Source organism: Hippoglossus hippoglossus, chromosome 1, assembly GCF_009819705.1.
Source record: "Hippoglossus hippoglossus isolate fHipHip1 chromosome 1, fHipHip1.pri, whole genome shotgun sequence".
NCBI lineage: Eukaryota > Metazoa > Chordata > Actinopteri > Pleuronectiformes > Pleuronectidae > Hippoglossus > Hippoglossus hippoglossus.
Window position 1 is genome coordinate 9270444 of NC_047151.1, and position 13178 is coordinate 9283621.

Genomic DNA, 13178 nt, shown 5'->3' on the forward strand with positions numbered 1-13178 from the left:
TCCATACATACTGAGGCAGGCAATAACAGTGGTTAAAGGGAATGTGCAAAAGCAAGTGTGCATGTAGTCTGTTGTGCAAAGACACAATGTCAGTAAAGCAAGTTGTCCTTTTTTTATGTGGGGAGGGGAAGACAGTGGCAGTGTTTGGAGGTGTTAATCAGTTTTATGGCCTGAGGGTAAAATGTGTCTTGGAGTCTTGGAGTCCTGCATTTCAGACTGGTGTGAGGAGGTGATGCTGAGTGAGGTCTTTGGTTGTGTTGTTGGCTCTTCTGAAGACTCTCTGCTGGTAGATGTACTGCAGAGATGAAGGCCTGATCCTGGGATGTGTGAATAAATGTGATACAACCTTTTCTGCTCATAACAAAAGAAAATCCAGATTACATGATTGATATTAGTGATCCTGATGTGGTCATCTCCCAACCAAATATTGAGGTTTCACTCACCCCTGCCTTCCTTTGTTCTATTCTGATGGTATGAGTGCCTCAGATATGACCTCCAGAGGATGTCAGGAGAATTTCGTACCGACTTTTTCCTGAGTTTGCCTTATACACATGCACAATGCAGAAGAAGATTCTCCACTCAGATGCATTCATAACATCACAGAAATCTGGAGCGTTCAGGTGAGAGGTGGTGCAGCAGGCGGAGGCAGGACCTAATGTATTCATTTCATTGCGGTGATCAAGTGTTTTTGTTTACAGCACATCGACACAGGTATTGGCCCTCTTGACATCTTTGTTGCCACTTCTACGTGTATGCCACTGCTTTTTCATCGTGATATATTTGATTTCTTTTTTTGTTTTAATTTATGCATCTGTTGCATGTTAGAAACTTCATCAACACACCCACTCGCTCGTTGTGAATCCTGCGGAGGATCTGTTTTCTCACATTCGCTCATTGGGACATTCTACAGACTTTTAACTTGGGGGGCTGAGAAACTTTCACTCAGACATTTGAATATCTGGAGGATCTCTTGAGATCAGTAGATCTGAAAGCAGTTTAACAACACACTGATTTATGGAAGAGTTCATCCTGAATTCCCCCTCACATTTAACACTTTTTATTTAAAGGTTTAGTGAATAAAATTTAGGTGAAAGGGATCCATTGGCAGAAATTGATTATAGAAAAATCCTAGTAATGTTTTTACAGACGTCCAAACTGGTCAAACACATTTTGAGTTTTTATGACAACTGAAGGCAGCCACAGGTTCTCTCTCATGATGGAAGGGGAGGGTGAGATGAGGGGTATTCAGCTGCAACATGAAACTTCACCACTAGATGTCACTAAATTGTAAACACTAAACCTTTAACATGCTCCTGAGCTGGTGTGGGCTAAAATAAAAAAGTTGCTGACTGCTCTGGTTGAAGGTCACAGTTTAGCTTCCTGCTCTATGAAACTCATGATGATGGCCAATGTGTGCAGGGGCGTGGCTTTTAGATCCACTTTTTGATTGACAGGCTTAGAGCCCAATAGCGTGGCTTGCTGGCACGGAGGGGGCGGGGCGCAGGATGACCACTGTTTCTCACTCGGGTCCAGGCTTTGGAGCAGTCCGGTTTCATTTCCGCTCGGTTCACAGAAAACAGCTCGTAACTTTTCTGCAGCGAAGGCCGCCGCCGCCGCCATGTCCAATAACAATGCCAGCAACAACCTAATAATCGCTCAGAGGGCCGTGAAGCAGCTCCGGTTAGAGGCCAGTATCCGGAGGATCAAGGTACGAGCCCCAGCTCACACACAAACACGGAAGAAGAGCGAGTTCACCCGCTGCTGAACGAGACAGAGACCAACTGTGGCTGAAATGACTCACATGGACTCTCTGGTGTTTTAGGCTTCAACAAAGTTACACACACACACTTTGGTTTGTGGTTGATTAAACCTCCAGCTACCAGCGAGCGACTTTCTTCCGCGTTTCATCGGCTGTCATCGTCTGTTTGTGGGGGGGGAAGTGTGACAGTGGTGTAAGAGTTAAACTTGTTAATGTCAGTAATGTCAAAGGAAAGAAAAAGTTACGCAGTGGACGTAAACCTGTCCTGCGCCACCGCTGCGTGCAAATTGAATGCAAAAAAAACAAAGTGCCTGTTAGAGTGTGAGCGAGAAGCAGCGGTTCTGTGGTTTGACAGCAGGTCAGCGGGGCCATTACCATACTGAACATGTGTTCATGTGACACACACACTTGTTTGCGCAGCTATCTTTGCTAGGACTTTCCACAGACCTCTGAAATTAAGTTTTGCCTTATCTTGACCGGGTTTTCGGTCCCTATGAGGTTTACTGGTGCCGGTCAGTGTTTCTACTGGGAAAAGTCCTGAAGAGCTCACAAAAATCTTTTTTTAAGACTTTCCATTGACTTACATTGTTTGTAGAAAGCCGACCCAAAACCTGATAGCTAACCTTAACCATGAACAATTCATGCCTTATCCTAATCTTTACCTAACCACAAGTCACATCTTAGGACTAACCTTAAAGGGATAGTTCACCCAAAAATGTAAATTCCCTCATTATCTGCTCACCACTATGCCACTGGAGGGGTGGGTGAAGTGTTTGACTCCACAAAACAATTTTGGAGTTTTAGGGGTGAACAGCGTTGCAGCCAAATCCAATGCAATCAAAGTAACTGCCGACCACATCTTCAAACATGAAAAAACAACTGTCAACCAATGGTCCATAAGCCCTGATATTCAGATTGGACTCAAACGGTGTCACTTACACCATGTTTTTAGCCTAAATGTCAATGTGATCCTTCTGCCTTGAGCCGCGGCTCCGGAGGAGGATCACAGTGGACATTTAGGCTAACCTCAGAAATTAAGTTTTGCCTCATTGGTACAGAATTTTGGTCCTAAGAGGTGACAAAAACGATCACATGCACAGGTTTGGACAGCCATCCTTAGTAGGCCTTTGCATTGACTTCCATTAATTGTGGACAGCCTCACCAAAACCTTATCCCTAACCCTAACCAATTCATTTTGAACCTTAACCTAACCACAATTCACATCTTACCCCTGACCTTGACCTCAAAAATCCCGTTTTGCCTCATCAGGCCTGAGTTTTGGTCCCCATGAGGTCTACTGGTCCTGACAAGGTCACTGTTTATGTTGGAAAAGGTCTAGAGATGTTCGGATACTATTTGTCTCTTCCCGATTCCGATACCTGGACTATGTGTATCGGCCGATACTGAGACGTGGTATCGGATCGGTAGATAGAACTGCATACTCCCCGATGCCTGAGGCATTTCCGCTGCTGGTATTGGAACATCTCTTAAAGGTCCCTAAAGAGACAACAAAACGAGTATACACACACACACACACACACACACACACACACACACACACACACACACACACACACACACACTCACAATCACACTATCATCATATGTCTGGCTCTGCAGGTGTCCCAGGCTGCTGCTGAGCTGAGAAACTTCTGTCTGCAAAATGCCTCCAAGGACCCTCTCCTGGTCGGGGTCCCCTCCAGTGATAATCCCTTCAGACCCCCTAAATCCTGCTCCCTGTTCTGAGGTAAGCCTGCCTTGCTCCCCCACTCAGGCACTAACTGAGGAGATAAGCTGCACAATTAATTACAGTAGGGAGGACGTTAATTACCTCCCTACATTCAGATAAGACTAGGGCTGTAAAATTACGCAGAATCCATGGTTCGGACCTCGGTTTTTGAGCCACAGTTCGGTTCATACCTACTTTTTATTTATTTTGTTTGGGGGGGGGGGGGGGTGTAAGAAAAAGCTTGGGGGGAAATGTCTTGGTTTCATTAACACTAAAGAACATGTTGGACTTAACTTCAAATGAAACCACGTAAACAAAATAACCAAAGAATAGGAAAGAGGTGAGGGTGTGTGTACTGTATCTCCCACAATCTGAACATCCAGAGTTCAATCCGTATATATACAAAGTCTGTTTCAGTCTCCCCCACAAGCCCGACACAGTTCAGTTCAATCCAGATCAAACAATGAAAAATAGATTCAACAAAAATAATCAGTTCCGGGTTTCACTGCAGATCTTCATAAAGCAACAACTCAGGAAAGTAAACAGAAAGAGAAGCGTCTTTGTCGCTTCCATCACAACAGCGTTCCTATAAACAATATTTTTATCTTTGTGTTTCGCAAACCGAAACCAAGGACGTCCTGATCGCGGTTTCGGTTTTGGATCAAGAATCGTTACAGCCCTAGTTTAGACTGAAATCAATCTGACCGGTGCTTCAGATCCCCAAGGCTCTAATATTTCAGTTGACCTATCTGGAATGATTCGTCCATAAGTGGATTAGTCAAACGCAAGAAACTTTATTTCCAACTATTTTAATATTCGATTTGGAATCAAACTAGTCTAGAATGTCTCAGAAAATAACTTATTACTTCTTAACTTATAACATATTAATCCTTATCTTCAAATAGATCGATTTTTCCAACCATTAACTGAAGCAAACATTTGCAAATGTTCGTCACTTTTACTTAAAAGATTTTTAGAATTATTTGATTAGAAAAATGATTCTAGATTCCTTTTCTGTAACTCAAATAATTTACTCATTTTTTCAGCTATTATTCTGTTGCTTATAAAGACTATTAGTTGTATTATTTTATGATTTGTATTCTTTGTAGTTTAGTTAAAAACAATTAATTAAATAATTAGTCCATTAACAGAAATTAAAAGGGAAATATTTTGATATTTGACAAATTCAAAATCATGCCTGCAGCCTCTTTGGTGCTTTGCTGCTCTTATCATATACTTATGAGTCTTATCACATCTTATAATAATCTTGTTCAGTGGTTTGCTCAAGTGGCTCCATACCTTAGATAAACATTTCAAATAGAGCTCAGAACAAAGCATCACTTGTTATTCTTATAAAACACATGCTGGTGACAACTCAAAGTTTATCTTGGCTCAAACTGACAGGAATACATTGATGGTTGTTTTTAAAATATTTCTGTTGCTAAATTGACATAAATCTTGCACTAATCATGTAATTGAGATTAACAGGATTAATTTACAGGGCAAAATAATTTTGGTCAATCTTTATTTTCAAAACCACAAACAACATGCAATAAAAGATACTAATACGTAAAGAACCATGTTTCTCTGGAACCTTTGCTTGTAATTCAGGAAAAAAGGTCAATTTAAATATTTCCTTTAAGTAACCAGTCTTCCTCGTTGTTAGAATAAGATTTTCAACATATAGGCAATTTGCTTTGGTGTTTGGTGCATAACAAACATATAAAGTAGAAAAATTATGAAGACAGGATCACAAAGTACAATACATACATAAAAATAAATATAAAAAAGTTAAATGTGTTCAATACATTACAGATGGTTCAGAAGACGTGTAAAGTATGCAAGTGGTTGATAGTGTGTGTGTTAATGTTTAAAGTCTATAAGGGGGGGTCAAATATATATATTTTTACATAGTTATAATAGTAAAACGTAATAGACACATGGTATTACTGTATATTAGTCTCACTTGTTGAACTGTTGTAATACAAATGTATTCATAGTTGTACTTAACAACTATGACATACAAGGTACTTGGAAACCTTATTTTTAAAAACATTGAAAGAGTATCATATGGAAGTACTCCTGCTACACACTGTACTACACACCATTCATGGGGATTAGACCTCTATGGGTGGAGCCACTCAGGTGACTATGTGAAGTCACCAAACTACATGTACCAATAAGAACTGGCATTTTGACTTTGGCGTGTTTGTAATATCAACAATCGCTCCGCTTAACTGAAGCAGCTAAATGCTATCAATCAACGTTGTTTTGAATTCGCTTTATTGAACTGTGTCTCAGTAGTTTTTGTTTCTGTCTCCAACAGAAAGAAGCGTGGAAGGCTTTCTTCACTTCTACGCGACGTCTCTGTAGATCCACCAGCTCCTCTCGGGATGATGCAACGTGGGAATGATGGATGGGGTGGGTGGTGTGTGTGGGGGGGGGGGGTGTTGAGGGTGCACTTGTTTGCCAAAACTAATGGTATCATAACTCCCATCTGTTACATTTAAAGCAGGGCCAAACTCGACATGTTGTTATTGACACTAGCCTGACTAATTATTAAGCTGGTCTCGTTTTACCTCGTGCTTAACATGCCTGGCCTCTCTTTACTGTCTTAACATTGTCTGTCTCCAGTCAGTCAGCGAAGTGCCGTCCATGTGACTGGCTGTTGATGGTACGACTTCCTCTTGTGTTTTCTGTGTTACACTCATAGAATTATTAATAGTAATGAATTCAACCAGGTGCTGTTAAAGAAAATAAGAGCATGTATTGTTATGTGCACGGTGGGGTCCAATGTCCCATTCACTTGAGTGGGGAAAGTTGTCTCAGACTTTTGGACCTCACTGTCCACTGTATTTCATCAAAACATTAACTGTGCACGTGGCCAACAGACATGCTGATCACCTGTGAGCTAAAATGATTGGTGTCTTAAACTACTCATAAATTATAATAATATATAATAGTTAAGGTGTTAGTGCTATTCTGAGGTACGACAATACGGTACAGACTTTTAATTCTTTCAGTGCAGGACGTGATTGTTCATCCCATCCTTTTTCTGTACATATTTAACAGCCTGTTAAGGTTGCTTACCTGTTCCATGTCTTTAATTTAAAAAAGAAAAAACACATCAAGGCCTTACACTATTTGGATAGTGAAACCTGGTTGCAAATTTAATGTTTATCACTTTGTTTGTATTTGTGTTTAACGAATCATGCTGCAGCGACTCGTTGTATTAATTGATTTTGCCGCTGAAATCTTATTCCAATCAACCAAAACCTTTCACTACTGTCAGCTTTTATCTTTCTTAACTTTGCTACTGTGGGCGACCTTGTAGGAATTAAATATTCCTTTTTTTGGACACTGAAAAATTGTTGTATGTGATTTGTAAATATCAATCCTTTGTGCATATGGAAAAGAGAGAGCTTCCACTTCAGTTTATGGAAGATAACAAACCATCTCACACGAAGGATGTCTAAATATCAACATCTCTGAAAATGTCCATGTTCAGTAAGACAGTTAACTGCAGTTATTTTATTTGGTTAAATGATGATGTACGTAACCATCACCGCTTTACAGACGTTTACAGGGACAGCAAGGCTGAATAAGACACTGCCATGTAAACAGTTTTCTCATTATAATAACCTGAATAATGTCATACTGAGAATAAGCAATGATCTTATTAAGATGTGTGGATTAGTTACAAAAAGTAACTGGTAAAAAAGGAGGTGAAAATGTTTGTGAACAGAAAAATTTAGTTTATTACCAAGTGATTTCAATAATTTAAAGTTGATTGCTCTGATAATGAACTGGGCTGTGTTTTTCATTCATCATTCACAACACCCAATCCACATTTATCGTTTACAACATGAAATGTTTCTTCTACCCAAACTGTCCATTAGTAATAGAACAATTATCTACAAGGTTTCTGAAAGGATGAATTGACTAACTTCTGTCTCTGGATTCACGCAGGCCTGCATAATGAATGGCGGAACAGTTAATTATCAGAGCAATACACTTTAAAATACAATAATAAGTTTATCAAATCAAATGTCTCAATCCATTTTTCAAGTTTCATCACCTCCAATTTTACCAGTTAATTTGTGTTACTTCCATCCTTCGTGTATTCCAACCTTAGTCACATTATGTAGATATTTATAAATCTTAAATGATTATGTACTGCTGAGTTTCAATATTTTGTGACATCGACATGTTTGGCAGTACTGTTTGACATCATAATTGGACTTTGTTCTGTAAAATATAAACAGGAATATGAATGGAATATTCTATTAACAACTCATGTAAACCATAATCAAATGAATGTCTTATTCAGTATAAAGTCAGTAGTTTCCTATATAAACATTTAATATCAAAACTGATTCATTGACATTGATTGTGACAAAAAACTAGAGGTGTTGGAAATGTATTTGCTCCATTTATGCTCTTAAATTTTCCAACAGCAGCTAACTGAGATTCACTTGACAGGAGACATCAAACGCTGACAATTAGAGAGGATTTGAAAAATGCTGATGTATAACTAAAACAGCTTTAGACCCAGGTCTGGGTGTGTCTCTGGGATTATTTCATCCACTCCTCCATCATGGATTTGTTTTTAAACTTTAAATGAAATTTTATTTACAAGAAAAACAAAGAACATAGATAATAAGACAGCAATGAAAGACTCGGTAAAACATATATAGTTGATAATAATAATTACAAAGAAATAAAGAAATAAAGTCCAAGATTTAATATAAATACAAGCTGTAGGCCTTTTACAGAATGTAATGAATTGCGGATAGAGAGATTTTTTTTTTATTTAGCCCACAACACCTTCAGAAACCACCTTATAGGAGTGGTAGTTAATAATCCAAACCTGAGTTTGGATAAAGTAAAAAAAGTTCAGTTGGAAGTTCAGTTGATTCATTTTAAATCCTGAAGCTTCCTCTTCAAGCCTATTGTCAGTGGTGATTAGTGGAAGTGTCATCACCTGGAAGTAAAAGAGGAAGCATCTGTGTGAGGAAGTTCAGGTGAGGATCAGAAACACACACGTGGACTGATCCATTGTTACTATACAGTAAGTTTGTCATTTAAACTATTCAAACAACATACAAGCACAAACTTGTTTGCATTGCTCCTGTGTTGATTCTCATGTGGTGAACACCAGTTCGATTTGCATGACTATAAACTGTCCCTTTGCTAATAATATGTGAAAATGGCTTCCAGATGACTTCCAGTTTTGTTCAGAGGAGCGTCAAAGGACATCCGGCGTATTCAGGTAACTACTGACACTTGGCAGAGTGCATACCTCACTCACTTAAATTCACAAGAGGATTTTCATGTGGATCTGCACAAAATTACACACATACATAAATATCAGTCCCCTAAACATGTCTGATTGTTTTTTCATCAAAATGCATGAATTATTCTCTGAGAAATAGACAAAAATGTTTACAAACGATGGTAAAGAAAGTGGGAAAAAAACTTCTGGATCCGCCCCCTGATCCATATCTGCATCGAAATTGAACGGGTCCTTCCCTGAGCCATACCACATCCTTCCACCAAGTTTCATGGTAATCCGTTCTGTAGTTTTTGCATAATCCTGCCCACTAACAGATAAACAAACTGAGACAAAAACATAACCTCCTTGGTTAACAACATCTTCACATATACATACATGACCCAAAACCTGGAGACAATCAAAACAATCTATTCATACTTTCATATTAGCCACATCATCTTCCTATTCCCTCTCTTAACAGCATCTTTTTCTTACTGCTCCGGTCTACCACAGACTCCTTTCTGCTCAGAGATCCCAGTCCCAACCCTCTGAATGAGCTCTGTCACAGCGCCCCCTGGCGTGCTGACAGGGATGAGCACGGGGAGCAGGGAGACGCACTCAGAGTGAGTGAATGAGCTAGATCAGTGCTGCTGTTTTCAAGGGAGGAAAAAAACACACTCCTATAAATATCTTATAGGAGCAGCTGCAGGAGATGGACGAGCATGTGGCCAGGCTCCAGGACATGCTGAGGTGTGAGCGCACCAAGGTAATATAAGAATATGTTAATACACACACACACATGCATACAAACTCACTCATCTTTTTCTGCTTGACAGTGCACTCATCTGCAGCTGCGGTGTAGCCAACTGGAGGCAGAGCTGAGGCGGCGGGAGCAGCACAGCATCCGGCTGAAGGAGCGACTGTCACAGCAGCTCAGTGTCAGACACAAGGAGAAAGGACCCTGTGAGACCCACTCACACACAGAATAATACACACCCAGATGTATGTTGTATATCAAACGTTGATTAGAATCACACAATTGACCATCCTACATTTTTCTATGCAGCCATAGAGGTGTTAAATTTTCCCCCTGGAGGCCGCAGCAGAAGAGAACAGCCAATCAAATCCTTTGTGTCTACTGCAAAGTAAGTTGTCTGCACTTGTCCTGCCACATGTGATCTTCGCCACCCTTTCTCCACCTCCTCCTCCTCATCACTTGCTTTCTGTACCTTGAAGACGGGAAGAGGCAGCACTGCGTCTGATGCTGGAGCGCAGAGAGGCAGAGCTCAGAGAGGCGATGAAGCTGCGCCACAGCCTCACCACATTGCTTCATGCTCTCAGGGTCAACATGGAGCAGGTAGGGGAAAACCGTGGCTGGTGATGGTTTAACACAATGTGAATTTATCAGAGAAGAAGGCTTTTAAAAAGGGCACTTCAAGGTCTATTTAGTATATCTGTCCAGGGATTTCAGTTATATCTCACAAGTTGTCATTTAGCTACGGATGTGTAAATGTCCTTTTTTTCTGAGCAATTCCGGACTTTTTGGCCTTACGTTTGGGAAATACAATTAATTCTTGAACTTGGTTAAAGCACTTGATAAAATCCAAAAACGAGGTCAATTTATTTAGCTGTTGTTGTGCTCCAACATTCAAATATTCATTCATTGAACCTCCATGAACGAGAAGTCTGTTCTGAGAAGTGCTGAGAAAAATGGAAATTTAAACTTGCATTCCATGACAATTGAGCAAGCAACTGCTGAGGAATACCATGAAGGGATCAAAAGCTCTTACACAGCCACTGAAAGGACAATTTATTATTGACTCAAGTAGGGTTTCCCTGAGAGATGTTATAAAACACTGTAACCTTTCAAAGACCCTGTCAGACTCAGTGGACGTTGAGGACGTTGAGGACGAGGGCCAACAGGACGACAAAATATTGTATGAAGCTGAGGTGGCGCTTGGTGACCATGTGACAGGAGGTGTGGTTCAGAGTTGGAGGAAGGTGCAGAGGAGACTGGGTGACGTCCAGTCTGAAGGTAAACACTCACTTCACAAAAAAGATTTGTGATCCTTTTTATGAGGAATTCTTTTTAACAGACCAATGATTGAGAAACTTGGCAATCTGTGGGCTTTCTTGAGAATAGGTCACACTGGTGATGGTACTGACCATGACAAGCTCTTGGCTCAACTAGGAACTGAACTGAGAGAGAGTCAACAGCTTGTCAGATTACAACAGCAAATGCTGCAGGTATAATGCTCTAACACACACACACACACACACACACACCTTCTCATATGAACGTTTGCTTGTGTAACACACTCCTTCCTTCCTGTCTGTAGGGTAACCTCGCCTCACCTGTCCCCTCTGAACTGGCCGATTCGTACTTTTTGGAAGAGTGGGAGCGTCTCCAGCTGCGGTGGGCCGAGCTCCATCATCAGAGGAGGACTTTTGAAAGAGAGAGGCAGTCCTTCACTGAAGCCGCAATCCGACTGAGCCATGAGGTGAGAGGAATCTGAACCAGAGGCTGCCGTTGTATGACTGCTTGGATCACTTTGTCTCATGTTGGAGGCCCTTGAAGTAAATGAATGAGATTGTGCTGTTTTATTTTATTTCATTATCTACAGCGTCGTGATTTTGAGCAACAGAAGGCCTCTCTCATGAAGCAGCAGTATTTGTGCGACTCATCTCTTTGTGGTAAAGGAGCACCAAGCAGCAAGAGAAGAGATGGCACTGCTCTCAGTGAGTATGCACATAATAAAAGGGTAGAATGGAAAGAGGCTGATGTTTAAATGGGCCGATGTTTTTAAATCTAAGCTAATCATTTATATTTGACTCTAGATTTCTCAGGTTTGAGGCCCACCAGTATATCTGGCTGTCTTCCCATCACTCCATCATCCGCGGGCTCTGGGACAGCTGCTCTCTCTGTGTTATATCAGGGAAGAGTCAGAGTTCAAACTCCCAGCACTCCTGAGCTCTACGCTGCCCTCAATCTATCATACAACTGCAGGTCAGTCAAGACTCCATCTTGTAGCAGGTTTTTGTGGAGCCAGTCTCCATCATTAGGTATTGTAAGTTACTTCAATGAGTACTATCTATGTGGCACTGATACAACATAAACAGCTTCTATATATTCTTAGCTTTTTTTAATATAATTTATAAGTTCTAATATATAGAAGGTAGAGTGCACTACTACAGACAGACATTATATGAAATAGTCACATTTGCATGGTCTTGTTTGACCCATAGACTTTACAGAAAGATGGATGACTTGACTGCTCTTGATTGACTAAAGCATAGATTATAAAACCTGCCTCCTCATTGTTAGTGGATGGGACATGGACCAAACTAAAAAGTCCAAGTTACACGTCCAATACATTTGTCTCAAAGATGGGTTCTGTCATTTTAGATTGTTCTTATGACTCGGTTTAAGTGTTTATTTTCCCGGTAAGTTTGATTTTAATAAGTTATTTGATGCCATTTAAAAACGCGGTGAAATGTCATGATTGACTGCTGAGACGGACTCATGATTGGTTGAGCAAGTGTATCGGCAGAACCTTGCTAGCTCCACTCAACAGTGACTACAGCAGACTCCAAATGCACAAGACAGCTTCATTTCTGGATAGTAGGAGCAAGTGGAGACGCGTCGTCTGTCTTTATATACTGTACAGTCTATGGTTTGACAAACTAAAACTAATGTTTTACTGTTCACTCATGAGACAGTTTTCAATAAGAACGCCATAGAATTTCACAGTTCAGGTTTTACTTTTGGCTCCATTTGCACCTGAGTGAAATTTTCTGTCTGGCCAGCTTTTGGCTATATCTTCGTACTTGAATGCTGTTGTCAATTTTCCATCTCCAACTCCTCTTCTCCTTCAGATCAATAGAGGTTGATCCCCAATCAGAGACATGGGACTGTGGCACAGAAAAGATGGTGGACGCACCACAGGCTTCACACTTGGACTGGTCATTTTAATACATTTTGTCACTACAGGTGATTTTCATTTAAAAGTATATTGTACCTGATTTTGTATTTTTAAAATAAACAAATACTGAATATATTTATTCCTTTATTTTTCATTTTGACAGGGCACTGAACAGAGGATAGTGTCCTCCTGTAACGGCTGCAGATTCTGTTCCAATTCTGCATGTCTTCCCCCAGTCAGTCTCCTCGTTTCACGCTTGTCTTTCCTTTCAAAGGCAAAACATCCCAAAATATATACATACATAAGTAAGTAATACATAAAAAAAAGTAACAAAAGAAAATGGAATTTGTCTGTTTTTTATCTAGTAGTGCCAGAACAATGAGCTTTCTTACAGTAGCTGTTTATGCCTCGTCATGCATCTATTATCTAAAATGGTCCCTAAACAACAGAATACAATAGTATTGTATAGTCATTATTATAGTATGATATTGA

General features: G+C 40.2%; 2 protein-coding genes across 3 annotated transcripts; both read left to right on the forward strand.

The window, feature by feature from the left end:
- The first annotated feature begins 1510 nt into the window (after positions 1-1510).
- On the forward strand, positions 1511-7209 carry si:ch211-286b5.5 (uncharacterized protein LOC100003596 homolog). 2 transcript variants are annotated; one of them, XM_034598228.1, is made up of 3 exons: positions 1511-1708; positions 3380-3506; positions 5790-7209. In XM_034598228.1, the coding sequence occupies exons 1-2, from the start codon at positions 1619-1621 to the stop codon at positions 3503-3505; spliced, it is 216 nt and encodes a 71-aa protein (XP_034454119.1). In that variant the 5' UTR covers positions 1511-1618; the 3' UTR covers position 3506; positions 5790-7209. The 2 variants fall into 2 exon arrangements, with proteins under 2 accessions (XP_034454119.1, XP_034454111.1); XM_034598220.1 differs by having other exon boundaries at positions 5815-7209.
- Positions 7210-8451: 1242 nt separating this feature from the next.
- si:ch211-286b5.4 (afadin- and alpha-actinin-binding protein) lies at positions 8452-12821 on the forward strand. The gene is made up of 13 exons (XM_034597298.1): positions 8452-8559; positions 8709-8760; positions 9277-9386; positions 9461-9529; positions 9600-9726; positions 9830-9908; positions 10000-10120; positions 10636-10798; positions 10907-11010; positions 11103-11264; positions 11388-11502; positions 11602-11770; positions 12640-12821. The coding sequence occupies exons 2-13, from the start codon at positions 8709-8711 to the stop codon at positions 12734-12736; spliced, it is 1368 nt and encodes a 455-aa protein (XP_034453189.1). The 5' UTR covers positions 8452-8559; the 3' UTR covers positions 12737-12821.
- The last annotated feature ends 357 nt before the right edge of the window (positions 12822-13178 follow it).

Excerpts from the sequence above, each read along its gene's own strand:
- si:ch211-286b5.5 (XM_034598228.1), top strand. The coding sequence starts at position 1,619 with ATGTCCAATAACAATGCCAGCAACAACCTAATAATCGCTCAGAGGGCC. Across the intron at positions 1,709-3,379 it reads CCAGTATCCGGAGGATCAAG|GTGTCCCAGGCTGCTGCTGA; the intron begins GTACGAGCCCCA and ends CTGGCTCTGCAG.
- si:ch211-286b5.4 (XM_034597298.1), top strand. The coding sequence starts at position 8,709 with ATGACTTCCAGTTTTGTTCAGAGGAGCGTCAAAGGACATCCGGCGTAT. Across the intron at positions 9,727-9,829 it reads ACACAAGGAGAAAGGACCCT|CCATAGAGGTGTTAAATTTT; the intron begins GTGAGACCCACT and ends TTTTCTATGCAG. Across the intron at positions 10,799-10,906 it reads GGGTGACGTCCAGTCTGAAG|GTCACACTGGTGATGGTACT; the intron begins GTAAACACTCAC and ends TCTTGAGAATAG.